The 14,822-nt window shown below is 33.3% G+C and overlaps 1 protein-coding gene across 4 annotated transcripts; it reads left to right on the forward strand.

The window, feature by feature from the left end:
* Positions 1-834: 834 nt before the first annotated feature.
* On the forward strand, positions 835-8,286 carry LOC120281624 (fanconi-associated nuclease 1 homolog). Of its 4 annotated transcripts, XR_005542746.1 has the most exons (6): positions 835-1,099; positions 1,179-1,353; positions 6,943-7,191; positions 7,275-7,337; positions 7,992-8,102; positions 8,189-8,286. XR_005542746.1 is itself a non-coding variant. In XM_039288313.1 (4 exons), the coding sequence occupies exons 1-3, from the start codon at positions 1,010-1,012 to the stop codon at positions 6,963-6,965; spliced, it is 288 nt and encodes a 95-aa protein (XP_039144247.1). In that variant the 5' UTR covers positions 835-1,009; the 3' UTR covers positions 6,966-7,191; positions 7,275-7,885. The 4 variants fall into 4 exon arrangements, 2 of the variants coding, with proteins under 2 accessions (XP_039144247.1, XP_039144248.1); XR_005542745.1 differs by lacking the exons at positions 7,992-8,102; positions 8,189-8,286 and adding an exon at positions 7,589-7,885; XM_039288313.1 differs by lacking the exons at positions 7,992-8,102; positions 8,189-8,286 and having other exon boundaries at positions 7,275-7,885.
* Positions 8,287-14,822: the final 6,536 nt, after the last annotated feature.

The following is a 14,822-nucleotide window of genomic DNA, read 5'->3' on the forward strand; positions in this document are numbered from 1 at the left end:
TAGGTAATAGCTTTGGGCACGATGGTTAAGGGTCGGTAGGAGAGCTGTGCTGGAGTTGGGAGGGTGGATATTATCGGGAGTTGTTCATGATTAGGAGAGAGTTGCTGACAATTAGGGGGTTTCATAGAATTGGAATTGGATTCCAATCCCTTGTTTGGGATTGAATCTTATTAATATTATTATTGTTATTATTATTATTATTATTTTCTAAAGAACTTTTTAATAATAAACAAGCCATATCAACAAACTCAAAACAACGGGAGTAACGACCATTAATGAGTAGATTGAGATTTCTTAGATGTGGAAATTTTGGGATTGGAAAGTCGTAAATTATATTAGAGGTATTAAAGGTTGATTTCGAATAATAGAGTTATTATTTTGATATTTAAACCAAATCAAAATATTAAATGACAATGGCTACATGGGTGATTGTATTTCATTTCCAATCACAGCTCAAACATATAATGGGTTGTCAACATTTCTATTAAAAAAAATAGGTTTAATTACCAGATTGGTCCCTCTATTATAGTGAAAGTGCCCTTTCAGTCCCCTTATTATTTTTTGTCCTTCTTAGATCCCTCTATTTTACCATTTAGTGAAATGTAAGTCCCTCTTAGGGACTTTCTAGGGACAAATGATATCAGAGGGAGGGACTTATATTTCACTAAATGGTAAAATAGAGGGATCCCAGAAGGACAAAAAATAATAGGGGGACTGAAATGGCACTTTCACTATAATAGAGGGACCAATCTGGTAAAATGAGTTTTGATTTATCTAAATTTGAGATACTTTTATGCAAAATTTCCCCTCAAATCTGCCACTCCGCCTTGTTGAGTCATTGCGGCCGATTTTCTCCAGGAAAGTCGCCACCGCTTCGCCAGCGAAAATGAGCCGAGTGCGAATTTTGCCACCCCCGCTGGAAACAAGCTCGAGCTCGGTAGAGGAGCACCACCATTTGTCTAGTGTTTACTGCGTTGCTATTTCTTTCTGTTTGTAACATTAGTAGGGCATGGTGTCCATGCTCTCGGGCCGGCAGAGTCTGATCAGGCTTATCGGGAAGCGAAGGAGGACCCTTCCTCCCAATCTATGGCTTCTCCTGGTAATCATCCCTCTTGCTTGGTTTCCATGACTCTTTCCTCGTCGAAGCACTGATTTCTGTTTCTTGATCTACTTTCCAGGAGTCTGTAGCTTCGGATTCGAGCAGTGGCAAGAATAAAGCGTCATTGGAGGCCTGCTCTGCAGCTGCAGATTCTGAGAAACCTGGGGACCTTGCATATGATGTGGAATGGGTTTCCTGCCCTGTTTGCGGGTGTTCCATTCGGGGGACTGATTGTATCATCAATTCTCATTTAGGTACTTCTTGGTCTAAGCAAACTTCTTGCATCAATTGTGGAAAATTCAATTTCAATGATCCATGTGCAAATTGAGATATATGAAATAGGCTACTATTGTTTGGAAAAAAGTATGATGCTGCACTAGTTTTATTTAAAAAGGACTTGAAATCTAGCGACATTTTGTCGTCCAAGTGAGAGCTAATTCAAGTGGGTATTCTGCTTTTGGTGAGAACATTCCAAAGTGTTTACTGAACGTTTGCGTGCCCTTTTGTTGCAAGTCATGGAAATATAAATACATGCAAGACTCAACAAATCCTCCTGAAGCGAAGGAAACGACTAGTTAGTTGGCACAAGAATAGCAACGTTTATTCACAACCAAAACATGATTAATTGACTAATTCTTAAACAAACAAATCCCAACATTGCGGCATGGCCATTGCTGACCCACTACGTGCATCTTGCTTGGCATCTGTTACCTCAATCCAAGTATCTTAGATTCTTCTTGGCACTAGATGCTTATTAGACTTCTCAAGTAAGATGGTTTCTAGGTTGATATACCATTTTAGTTATATAACCTTATATGGTTCATTTCATCCATCAAATATATTGCTTGATGGAGTTTGAGAAGGAAACTACTTCATGCTTCTATGTGTGTTATGATTTGTTTAGTCATATAAATGTCCTCACAGGATGCCAATCTCAAAGAAAAGTTGTGTCAGTTTTTCTGGTAGCAAGTTAAATATGGTGCTGGGTTTTGAATCTATTTTTTGTGTAAGTTTTGCTAGATATTCTTTCCAGTGTCTTTCTTTGATCCATACTTAAAAATTTTAGGGTACCTTAAGCTTGAGAATCTTAGGATCCTACATATTGATTTTTGCATGATGGGCCTCTATGCAAGTAAAGTGAAGGGATGAAATATCTTGTGCCCATGTCAAAATGTAAATTCATCAAAAAAACAAGATTGAGGTTGATAGTTTGTGTGAAAAGATCATGACAATATAAAGAGAGGAGGGCATCACAAAGCAATGCTTATAGCTTTTATTACCTGCATACTTGTGCAGAAAATGCATGTTTCATACCAGTTCAGCACCAAGTTCGAAGATATTTGGTCTATTAGTTAATACTTATCTTGATGGAAAACATAATATAGAGACTATGGTATCATGGTGATAGCTTAATAAATGGCATGTAACCTATGTCTTTGTCGTATTTGCACCTAGGAAAGCAGTTGATTAGAGATTCAGTATTAGAACTCAGTACCAATTAGGTTCATAGTGAAGACCTTGCACTAAAGTTGAGTTGTAGTGCATCACATGTGAGATGATCCATCTTCAAAAGCTAAACATGATGTCAAGATTATCATAGTTAGCATTTTGTAGAAATAGCATATTTAGTGTCTAGAACAACTCTGGAATAGAGATTGACTAGAAAAAGAACTTGTTGATTTTGTATGAATTTGGATAGATTAACTATAGTTGCACTTCTTCCACACTCTCATAGCTGCTCCACATTCATTACAGAATTCAATTGACCAACTCTAATATCTTGGGCATTTGGATTAGAGCTTGCCATGCTTGAAAGAACAAATTCAAGCTTCGCGACAAGGCTCTTCTAGTAAATGTGGCTAACTTGTACAAGGCCATGTTTGTCATGTTTAGGAGCCGTTCATTCTGTCTAAAGTGGTGGGGAAGTCAGTGAGGTGGACTGATTTCCTCCAAGAGTGACATTTTCTTGCTTCAGCTTTATTTTTATATTTTTATTGTTTTTATTTTAATTATTTTATGATTTGGAAATACACTCACTTTAGGATTTTTTCATTTAAGTGGGAGAAGTGAATTCTTATATAAGCTTACTTTCCCCTAATTCCTCCCACTCGAGGATTTCTTTCACTTTTTGCTAGATGAACATTGTAACTATTGGAAGTGATATTAACTTCCAACTACTTTAGGGAAGTGTCACTTGCACATATTTCCCCACTTCAGACCACTTTAAAGCAAATAAACGTTGCCTTAGGATCGTGAGCAATTTGCTGAAGTGCTCTTAAGCTAGCTCATATTTTTTGAGCACTACAAAGAACATTCCTATTAATTTAGCCCTTGGCTTGTGGATGAACTCAAGAATGACTTGCGCATAATCTTTTCAAAGTAGCATGTATCGTAACTTATGGGCTGGGTTGTTAATAATGAAAACTACTGGAGTTATATACGAAGCAAATTAAATAATTATATCTTATGTCTAGGTCCGGATTTTACGCATGTTGTTTTTTAATTCTTTTTTTGACTTTTGTGCTTTGGCCAGATTTCTTTGGCTTTAGATTAGACTTTGTTTGGATGAATCTTCTTATAAAAGATATTGTTAGAATTTATATTTTGGTACTAGTGGGCCCTATATGGGCTCTATATGGGCTTAGGGGTCTTACACCAAAAAGTCTCAAGACTTAGTGACTCAACCCCTATACATATATATATAAATCCATTACACTTCTATCACACAACCGATGTGGTACTATATTTCCAACACCCTCCCTCAAGTTCAACTCGGTCAAACTTGCACAGACTTGTACACCAGAGGTCTGTTTACATGGACTTGTACACTACTTGTGTCTCAGAGGTCCTACACACATGGAGGTCATACACACATGGACTTGTACCACATCGGTGGCTCCACTATATTGCTATGATACCATGTTAAGATAGGAGAAATAATTTGTATATCTCATTAGTAAAGGAGTACAAGGATATATATAGAGAAATATTAAGGTTTTGTAGTATGGGCCCAATATGGCTCATTAACCAAATATAAACTATAACATAATTCTAACAGAGCATACGGTAATTTTTTTTTTTAACTTAATCAAGTTTACTTTATTAGAGATTCTGCCACTTCAAATTGGTTAATTTACTTAAGTATGGATATGAATGACTAAAGTGTGTATGGTTAGCATGTAGCCTGGTATGAGAGCTAATTTAACTAGTTTGTTTGCAACATCTGAATATAAGAAAATAAAAAAAGAATATAACACAGATCAACAGCTCTTATTAGAGATTCTCATAGTACCAGTTTGGTTAATCCGTAAAATGTGGGTATGAATGTATAAGCCCATGCTTCTCATCTTATCAACTTAAGCTTTCCATTTTGACTTGAGCTCAACTAACATATCTTTGGCTGGTATCTAATTGATTTTTATTGGCAAAATTGGGAGTCATTATTTAAATGTATGGTGGTATGTTCAACCAAATTAGCAGCAGAAATGATGGTATCTGCTCTCATGTATACAGAAAGTAACAAGCAAGAGTAGGCTACTCTATCTTGCCTGCCAAATATTATTTTATCTACCATGGACAACTGACAAATACGGCTGCAATATGTTCTCTGTGGTTTCTTAGTTGTTTTATCAATCTGATCATTTAATTCAGATTTTTTTAGGATGATAATCATGCCTGGACATCTTTCGTTGTGATGCCTATCTGCCCGCTTTTTGATGATCTTATTGCCAGTTTGGCCATAAACTTTTGTTGCTACCCTATTTTAGCTCTTAGCAGATGATTCTACTATTAATCCTTCAATTTGAAATTTGTACACCATTATCTATATTTTTTCATGCTTGTGCACCATTCAATGCTTGCATATGGAATCATCGGATTCTCATCATCAATCTCATATTAACTGCTGTAATACCTTTTCAATCCTCCCTTTTCTCATGTGTCTTGCTGTTCATTCCTTGGGAGTGCAGTGGGTTACGAGCTTTACGATTTTAGTGTCGCTGAGCAAGTGGCTGAATATATCTTTGTATCATAGGATGTGCATTTTGTGGGTTAGGTTAAAATTTGTATAGTCAAAAAATTTTGGCTATGCCATACTCAAAACTGAACCAGATCAATTGATCTTATAAGCTGTATGCTAAATAGACAATTGATTTGCAGTCAGTTTTGGTAAAATTGGGTTTATTGACCAATGAAATCATTTTAACATCAACTTATTCTCAAAAATATAATCATTGGACACCTCTATGTATAAATTTGTACATATTAAAAAAAAAACATGGAACTCTGTATGTGATAGAAGGAATAAGATGAAATATTCATGATATCAATTTAACTAGTTCTAAATTTATATATGATATGATGTGAGGGAAAGTATCCATTGATATGTACCTATTTCTATGCCTAGGATTGGAATCATAGTGAGAGACCATCTAATGGAGGGGGGTGAGCCTCCAAAGGTGGCAAGACCCGCCTAGCTATCCCACAATGGGGTTGAATCTCCAAAGGCGGTAAGGTACTCCCGGCCATCTAATGATGGAGATGGAATCTCCAAAAGCAGTAAGATCCGCCCAGCCATCTATAAGAGGAACAATGAGCCTCTAGAGGTGTTAAATCTTGCCCGTCATGCTAATAGAAGAGAATAAGACTTTAGAGGTTGCAAAACTAAGTCAGTGAAGCTGAAGGCCTTTAAAAGGGGATCATCATCACCAAGATAAAGGAGGAAAAAGGACAACTTTAAGACCACAAACTCAATTATCTTCTCAAAATGCTCATTCTCTGTTTTGGAAATGCCAATTTGACTTGGGTATTGGAGCATCACCTGAGCTAAAGGCTTGGACTAGTCTTGTTGTTTCTATGAATTGATTGTAGGGATCCTTGCCTGATGAAGAATGGTGACTGGAGGAGAATCTAATTTGAAGAATTTCAGGATAAGTGTGGCCCCTAATCTGGAAGGAGACCAATCTGGAAAGAGGAAGTGTTTTGGACAACATTGAGAAGACCCATCATCACCACCACATCTGGTTACAATTCCTTATCATCTGCATTGTTGAGCAAGCTCGGTGCCAATCCCAAGAGATGGATGGATTTTTGTGTTAACATAGTAAAATCAGTTTATTACATTGGTTCTGTTTCCGTATGTTAAAAATTGCTACTAAAAAAAACAAATTTAAGCCATAACTAAACTCAAATTCTAAAACTGAACTAACCAGATTGAGTCAGTTCAGTTGGTTAAATCAGTTTTAACTAACTCATACCCCTATTCAATCCTTTTTTTCATCTGTGAGTTTGTATACAGTGGTGCATGGTGCAAATTTCTCTTTAAATGACTACTAGCCTGTATTATTCTTTTTATATTTTTCTTTTCTTTATCCTTATACTTAATTTTTGTTGTAATCCTTTTGTATTTTCATTTAGGTCATAAACTATTTTTTTTGCATATGTACCCAACAATATAAACGAAGGTTTCATTACTTTTCATTCTGAAAAGTTTAAAAATTTCTTGTGCGATATATTTCTTAGAAAACAAAGAAAAAAAATTTATGTCTATAAATAGAAAAATTGTTTCATTTTTTTTATTTTAGCTTCCTTACTAGTATGGTCATAAGTTTGTTGGCACAGTTTTTTTAACATGTATCCTAGTTACATTTGGATATTACATTTCTAATAATAGATATCAAATGTGCTTTCTAATCCTAATGAAATTTTTAGAACCTGAAATTCGTTAGTATTCTTGTCATTAATCAAAGTGCAAGTTAACTATGGACTGCAATTTGCATGAGGTGGGATCATCTGATAAGATAGTTAATTAATTCACTAATAATTTCTATCGTACAATTTTGCAGGGATTTATAACATCTCTTCCTAAACATCCTCTTGGTGCTGTTCCTATTCGACTTGTTTGTCAAAAGGCGATCAAAGATAATTCGATGGAATCTGTTGATAGAGAAACTTTAAATTATTATGGCGTGAAGTTGTTCGGGTGGTTGATCATGCAAAAACTCCTAGTTACCAACAAAATTTCTGCTTACTAGTTCAAGATGTTTTGCATAATCATCTCCATCTCTTTGTTGATGAAGAAACATCGTTTCTAGGTACCTCTGTTCTTGATATATCTTTATTGACAGTTAATTCCTGCAGTTAGTGTAACTTGTTAATGGTTGTTGTGTTGCTTCAGGATCATTTAACTTATTATCTGATGATGCCCAAAGGCTTTTTGTTCGTCTCTATACTCGTAAAGGTTGGTTCCATGCGCCTTTTCTTATGTACACTATATGGTCTAGTGTCATAAATATATTGTCATCTTCTGGCCTAAATCAATTTTGAATTGTCTTCACTGTGTGCTTGGAAGGGAGGCCCAAATATGTTAATTTGAAACTGGCATCAAATTTTGTTTTAATATGCCCTAGAATGTTTCCCTGTTAATGAAGCTCAAATAACTTTTTCATTTCCTGTCAGACATTTATAAATGAGCCTGATTTTGTTTTTTAGAAGTACTGAAATGGAGGACAGAAGCTGAGACAGCTATACATTATGGTAGCAGTAGAGAAGCTACGCATAAATCTTACTATTTGTAAATGGTTAAGCTGAACCCAGCATCTCCAAATGCTATGTTCATTCAAAAAGACCTAGTCAGCATGTTTGCTGATGCGGCTTGTTGTTGGTTCAGAGCAAGGTCAAATTGTTAAATTTACTTGGACTGTGGCCGTTTGCTCAATAATTTTTTACAGGGTTTATAAATTTCCTGTTTATAAAACCTTGTTATTCCCATGAAATCATTTATTAGTATATTGGATTTGTGGATTTTATTGCTAGCATCCTTATTTATACTAATACATGTTGGTCTTTTGAGCCAACATCTATTGAAGTTATCCCTTTTTATTATACCTTGCAGTGTGCAGTTTACTGGATTATGTTTTTGTTTGTGTTGGTCCATGTTTTCGGATGGCTAATATTTCTTACACTGAAATATCAGATCCTAAGAAAGCAATTCTGGAATTGCAGTGTAGGTTTCTTTGTCCCTTTGTATCTTTGTAATCAATATCGTACCTATGCCATTGATTGGTTTCTTATATTTTATTGCATCTACAGTGTGTGGTTACATTGATTTCTTCTCCCTCAGCGATGACCCCTCGATTAATGATATTAGAGATGTTCTTGATGTGCTGTCTATTTCTGAAATACGAGAGATTTCGAAACTAGAACTTTGTAAGGTTTGTTTTTACAAATATGGAGCTCTTTTCCATAATGGTTTTTGTTTTCAGTTTCAAGGTAGATCTCTAAGTAACATCAACATCAATAATAGATTGCACTATTGCCTATGTTCTTGGGATGGAATTTGATGAAAAATTATGCTTCTTGTGTAAAATATTAATCAGGCTATCAAGAAATGCAAATAAGAAAATTGGCATATACCATGTGTTTCTGTTTCAACATTCTTGCTTATAAATTAGGTGAATATTTTCTACCTTTACTTGTCACTCATATTTCTTCCCCTTATTTCAATATTGTGTTCAATTTTCTTGGTAGAAATCCCTTTTAATTTATCTTTCTGTTTTTTGCCCTTTCGTTTCCCCTTCCCCCTTTTTCTTTTTGTTTGTGTATTTGTCATTAATACCTGAGAAGGTTCATATGTAAAAGTTTTATTGTGAGGATAAGTGTCGCTTTATTTATTTATTTATTTTTGGGATCATTATGGATGGTTCCTTTATAATTTGGAGGTCACCATGGTTTATGATCCTATACCACACATGACTTCTGATGACTACATATTATTAGCTAATATGTGGACAGATACGGGTCAGATATCCTATCAATTTTTTTTTTCCTGGTTTCGATTCCATTTGCTAGCGTATTTTTTATGTCTTGTCAGAGTTGGTCTATTATTTTATATACTTAGTTTTAATCTTTATTGTATTTGTTAGTTTGTTAATTTCATGGCTATATATGTACTGTCAGTCTATAAGGAGAATTGAGGAATGGGAAATCTATTTATCTACTATCTTGTGTTTATTAGCACATTTCAACCTTGTGCAAAGTATTATCCTAGGCCTTCCAATGTTATGTTCTATATTCTGAACTATGCATTTTGTACTTCATCTAGAGTTTAGATTGATCGCTTTCACATGCTGGCAGTTATTGTTGAACCCTAAATGTGTATCTTTTGTGATCTATAAATCCATGGTAGATAATGTTAGCTGCAAACCAAACGCACTAGATTCAACTCAAAAGCTTAAGCTAATAGGAAGAGAGAACCAGACGTATATGTTCATATTAGTTTTTACTAACTTAACCAACGTGGGACAGTCAGTTATTCTAATAGGGAATTAGGGATGAATAGGGTGTCTGCTTCCAAAGTAAAATGAGTATATCTTCTCATTCAAGCATGATCTATGAGAAAGCTGATGATTACTTCTCATGACTAATAATAAGTGGTAAAAATGTTCTAATCACATGAGATGTAAGAGAAATGAGAGAAAGAGAGAAAGAAGATAGAGAAGTTCAAAAATGACTCTTAAAGTTAATTATCCATGCCTCTTCTTCTATTAATCCATAGGAGATATTTGCCTCAACTTGAGAACGGCCTTGTGCATTAGCAGCCACCAGTAATACCATTTGTTGGGACATAATAAAAAAGTAATAATATATAAATAAATGAACATTTTGATTTTTCATCAAATATTTAAGTTCAGTACTTTAAACTTACACTTACCTGACGACTAAGTGGCATTGCTTGGACAACATGTTTTAATAAGCTGGGTGTGCTCATACTTCATTTCAGTGGGCAGTTGCTGTCTCAAAATAGATGATGCATTTATATATTCAAACAGGTCGTTTGATTAATAAATTGAATAATTTCGATTAATCTAATGTGTACTCTTATAATCATATAATAATTGAGTGAAGGACAATCTATTAGATTTTTTGAGGGCATTTCAAAATTGATAGGTGAGGATTATCCTTATTGATGGTCAAGATAGATAAATATAAATAGTCAGGTTTAATGCCAAAATTTCCATGCGAATGATATAATTCAAATAATTTATATTTTATGAATTCCTTAAGAGGCAAATGCTGATCTGAGCAACACACTAGTTTATCAATATTGATATAAATAGTCAATTCTATGTTAATATGATGAATAAATAATGTGCTTTACATCTGCTTCAATCTTTTAAATGAGTTTCTACTGATTTAAGGAAGATAGATGCATTGGAACATCATCCTATCTCAGGAATTGTGGCATGTGTGTTGAGCTTTATCCATACATGTTGAGATTATGACTGGGATTTGTTTCTAAAAGATCAATAATTACTTCATTTAGTTTGGAAGATTATCAACGAAACATTTTGCTGTTTGGAAGACTTTTCCTTAATGTGGATGAAATAAATTATCCTCCTCTTCATTTTTACATGATGTTCACATCAATGTGAAAATATAATCTTTTTAACGTGTCATGTTGAACATCAAATTTAAAAAATTGTGGTACTTCTTGAGAATAAAAATTCTGTGAGTACTAACTTGGCTTTTGTGGGTGCAAATGAAAATTTTTATATGTAGACATGAGGGAATTGACCTAAGTCAAAGCGTGAGCATTTTTGACCACATCAATAATATGCTTGGAAGTCCTACAAAGTGAAAATCAATTTTCCAAAACTAAGGACCCGTTTGGATCATGGATTGTCTCCTTGGGAGTGGGAATCACATGCACCCATGAATCCTTAGCCCATGTTTGAGTAGCAGGAAAGGCATAAATAGTGTCTTTTCAGTGGTAATGGGACTAATCGTGTGGATGAGTGGCACTCCTCGACAAAATGGGGGTTTAGCTCTCCTTAGCATGGAAAATGTCTATATTACTCTATTTATATTTAATTAATATTTAAAAATTAATATAATTAATTAATAAATTTAATTATTACAATTTAAATAAATAATTATTAAAAAAATAATCATATTTAAATTATTTTTTTATAAGTGATTTTTTTAATTTTTTTATTAATTAATTATATGTTAATAAAATTTTTTTACTTTAAATAATTAATTATAATAATTTAAATTAAAAAAATTTAAATTGTTATAATATATATATTGATTAACATAATAAATTAATTTAAATATCATTATATTTTTAACTATTATTATTATTATTAATTTTTTTATTATTAATTATTATAATTAAATATATTAATTAAATATGTGAATTAATTATATTAATTTTAATTATTTGATCATATTAAATTAAAATAAATAATTATATTCTAAATATTTAATAATAAATAATGGTAAATTTTTATTATTAAACATAATTCATTATTTTATACAAATGATTTTATTTATACAAAAAGGGTATAAATGTAATTTTGATCATATTTCTCTCTTACTTTTTCCTATTCCTAACCCTTATTCCCTCAAACCAAACACCTTCATCATTATCCTCCTCTTTCCCCCTATTTTTATTCCCACTCCTCCCTTCTTCTCATTCCCCCCCTTCCCATTCCTATTCCGCAATCCAAACGGGCCCTAAATTCTTCTTGTTCCGGTTCCTTATGGTTACAATATTAATAGGGGCATAAAGTGAAGATAAGAACTGACAAAATATCTAGCTAATAACTGACAAAATATCTAGCTAATAAGATGAGTACAATTAATCTAACCAGATAAGGCTAACCAGGAAGACAGCTAAATTAGGGTGAGGTCACTCTTATGCCTAAATTGCACAGTCAAGTAGTAAGTGGATAACGCTCGAATCAGTAAATAACACTAGAATCATGGAATTAGTAGAGATGGCAATTTGTACCCTACCCGAGCGGAGTATGCAGTGCCAGTGCCGGTCAAAGAGGGTATTACCCTCTTTTGGCCAGATGCAGGCTACGGTAAGGGAAATACCCAGATTAGTTTTTTTGAGTGCAGAGTGCGGGTGAGGTATGCCCCTACCCTACCCGTGCCCTTACCCTTACCCTTACCGGTTGAAGAGTGCAGGGTAAAACCCGTACCCGTACCCTTACCCTATCATATATATATATATATATATATAATTTTTTTATTAAACTAAACATTTACTCATAATTTACTCAATATCTATTTTTCATGGTAATTAATTTGAAAATAATACTTCAAATTTTTCTCTTAATATATTATTTTTAAATTTTTATTTAATTTCTATATTTATATTTGATAATATTATCAAAAATTGAATTTTTAAATATATATTAAGAATCATAATTAAATTAAAAAAATAAACAAATATAAAAAAAATAATGTTATAATAATTTATTCTATAAATTATAAGAACATCCCTGAAAAAAATAAGATACTAATAAAAAAATAAATTGGATATAACTTATGAGAATTACTTATAATGTTTTTTTATATTCAAAATCTTACTAGATATTTATAAAATTTGAAGCTAAATAAAAATATAAATAGTAGATATATGAAAAAAATTTTTAAACAAAAAAACCAAGATGGTTAAACATGAACAAAACAAAAAGCTAGAGTTACCATTGAGTCCTAAATAGACTTCATTTTTTTATGTGATTATATAATTTAAGATAAACAAATATATATCAACTTGTAATTTTTGAATTTATGGACATGTGTTTAAAAGATTGTAATATAATGTATAACTAATTCATTTTTTTATTATTATTTAAATTTAATTCGATAATTTGAACAACGGGCAGCTGGGTACCTGCGGGTATACCCAGTACCTGCAGGTAAGGGTAAGGGTATGATTTTTTTTACCCTGAAGGGTACGGGTAAGGGTACAGGTATGGGATAGGGGTTACGGGTACGGGTAAGGGTTTTGGCATACCCTACCCATACCCTACCCGTTGCCATCCCTAGGAATTAGATGTCATCTATCTTGGCAAAGTAGATGCAATTCAGAAAAGCATAATCAATAGAACCTGAATAAATGAAGCTAATAGTGACTTAATTGGCAAATAGATTCAAATTGATTGAAAATAGCAGAATTGGTGAAGAAGAGCCTTGAAATTTCTTTCTTTCTTTCTTTCTTTCTTTTTTCTTTTCCAAGAAACCAAAGAATTATTTAAATAAATACATTAGTAAGTTGTTGTACCTTAGCCCAACTCACATCATAAAAGACATGTAAGACCAAAGATGAACTACAATACTGAAGTGTCAATGAATACAATTAATAGTTGTCCAAAGGTGTTGTCATCGAAACTGAACTACACACTTCACTACAGAGTCAAAATTTCTCAATTATAAGTAGGATCATCTATAGGAACAAAAACAAATGTATATAATAGTGGTTTCGCCTCCCAATTCTCTCACAGACAATAAAGTTTTAGATCAAACTGGAAATCGAACTACCTGATACATAGATCTACTAATTCTTTTATTTCAGTTAATAAGAAAGAGGGATCCTGAACTAAGAAATAGACCTAGAAGCTAAGAGAGGCCATCCTGAGCAATTATAAGAAGAAAAAGGGGAATGACTTGAACAAAAAAGGAAGTAACTTGGACCAAAAAGGTAGTGACTTGGATAATTTGGGATGGCAATGGCTGTCCCGCCCTCGCCCTCGCCCTGCATTCCACATACCATGGCCTGCACCCCGCCCCACCCCATTTTATTTTTTACTTTTCTCAATACCATAACCGCCTCTGTTAATTTTGCTTCTGTTCCACCCTGGCCCACCTCACCCCGCTTGGCATTTTTTTCCAATAAAAAATAGACATTTTAACTAGCTTATTTACAGTGATAATTTGAAACTTTATAACACCAAATTAAATAAAATTAATACTAGATATATAACAACACAACAAATCCAACATTCATCTCAAAATCTAAGAAAATATTAAGAGAAATTAATAAACAATTTTTTTATAGTATTATATTTTTTTAAATAAACCATCAAAATACATAAGTGTAATCAAAACATATAACTATTATTATTGAGTGAATACAATCTTATTTATTTTGATTTGGGAATGACAGAAAACCTATATATAGGAACATATAAGTAATTTTTTAATCAGGCGGGGCGGGCCGGGGCGGGGCAAGGGTTTTCCAAAATTGCCCACCCTATGCCCGCTCTCCAAGCGAAAATACTAGTCCAATGGGGCGGATCAAGTTGAAAACCGCAGGTCGGCTTGAGTTTTGCCATCCTTATGGATAATACTAAGATTTGGATAGTAGGATGCTAGTTCAATTACTTAATTATTACTCAGTTAATACTAATTAATTTACAACCAAATCTTTAAAAATTGAATTTCTAGTTAGTAACTTATGTTGATTTTTTTATTTTTTCTTCTTCATCAAAGCTTTGACTAGTAAAACAAAATAAAAAATTAAAAAAATCAGATCTTGAATTTCTAGGATTGTATTTCATACCCGAATGAACCTCGTAATCATAATAAAGTTGGTTTTGGTTTTCTAGATATTGGCTTAGCAAAAGAAAATTTGAGATAGGTTCCCATGAGATTGGGTTGCCCCTTAAAAATCGGACATGAATGTTTCTTCTCTTCCGGCTTAAGTAGTAGTTTGAAATGAGCAATCTTGAGCCAGAGCTTTATTTGTTTTCTTCTTTTTACAAAACTTTTGGTTTATGAAAAAACAAAACAAACTAGCTCATGCTACAATGGGTGGGACAAAGGGTAGTGATCCCACGAGGTGAGTTAACCCCGGAAACCCATTTTCAGTTCGGATATTAGGCTATAAGTCACCTACATGAAGTTGGAATCATTAGTAATCGCTGGT

The sequence above is a fragment of the Dioscorea cayenensis genome, chromosome 18, assembly GCF_009730915.1.
Source record: "Dioscorea cayenensis subsp. rotundata cultivar TDr96_F1 chromosome 18, TDr96_F1_v2_PseudoChromosome.rev07_lg8_w22 25.fasta, whole genome shotgun sequence".
NCBI lineage: Eukaryota > Viridiplantae > Streptophyta > Magnoliopsida > Dioscoreales > Dioscoreaceae > Dioscorea > Dioscorea cayenensis.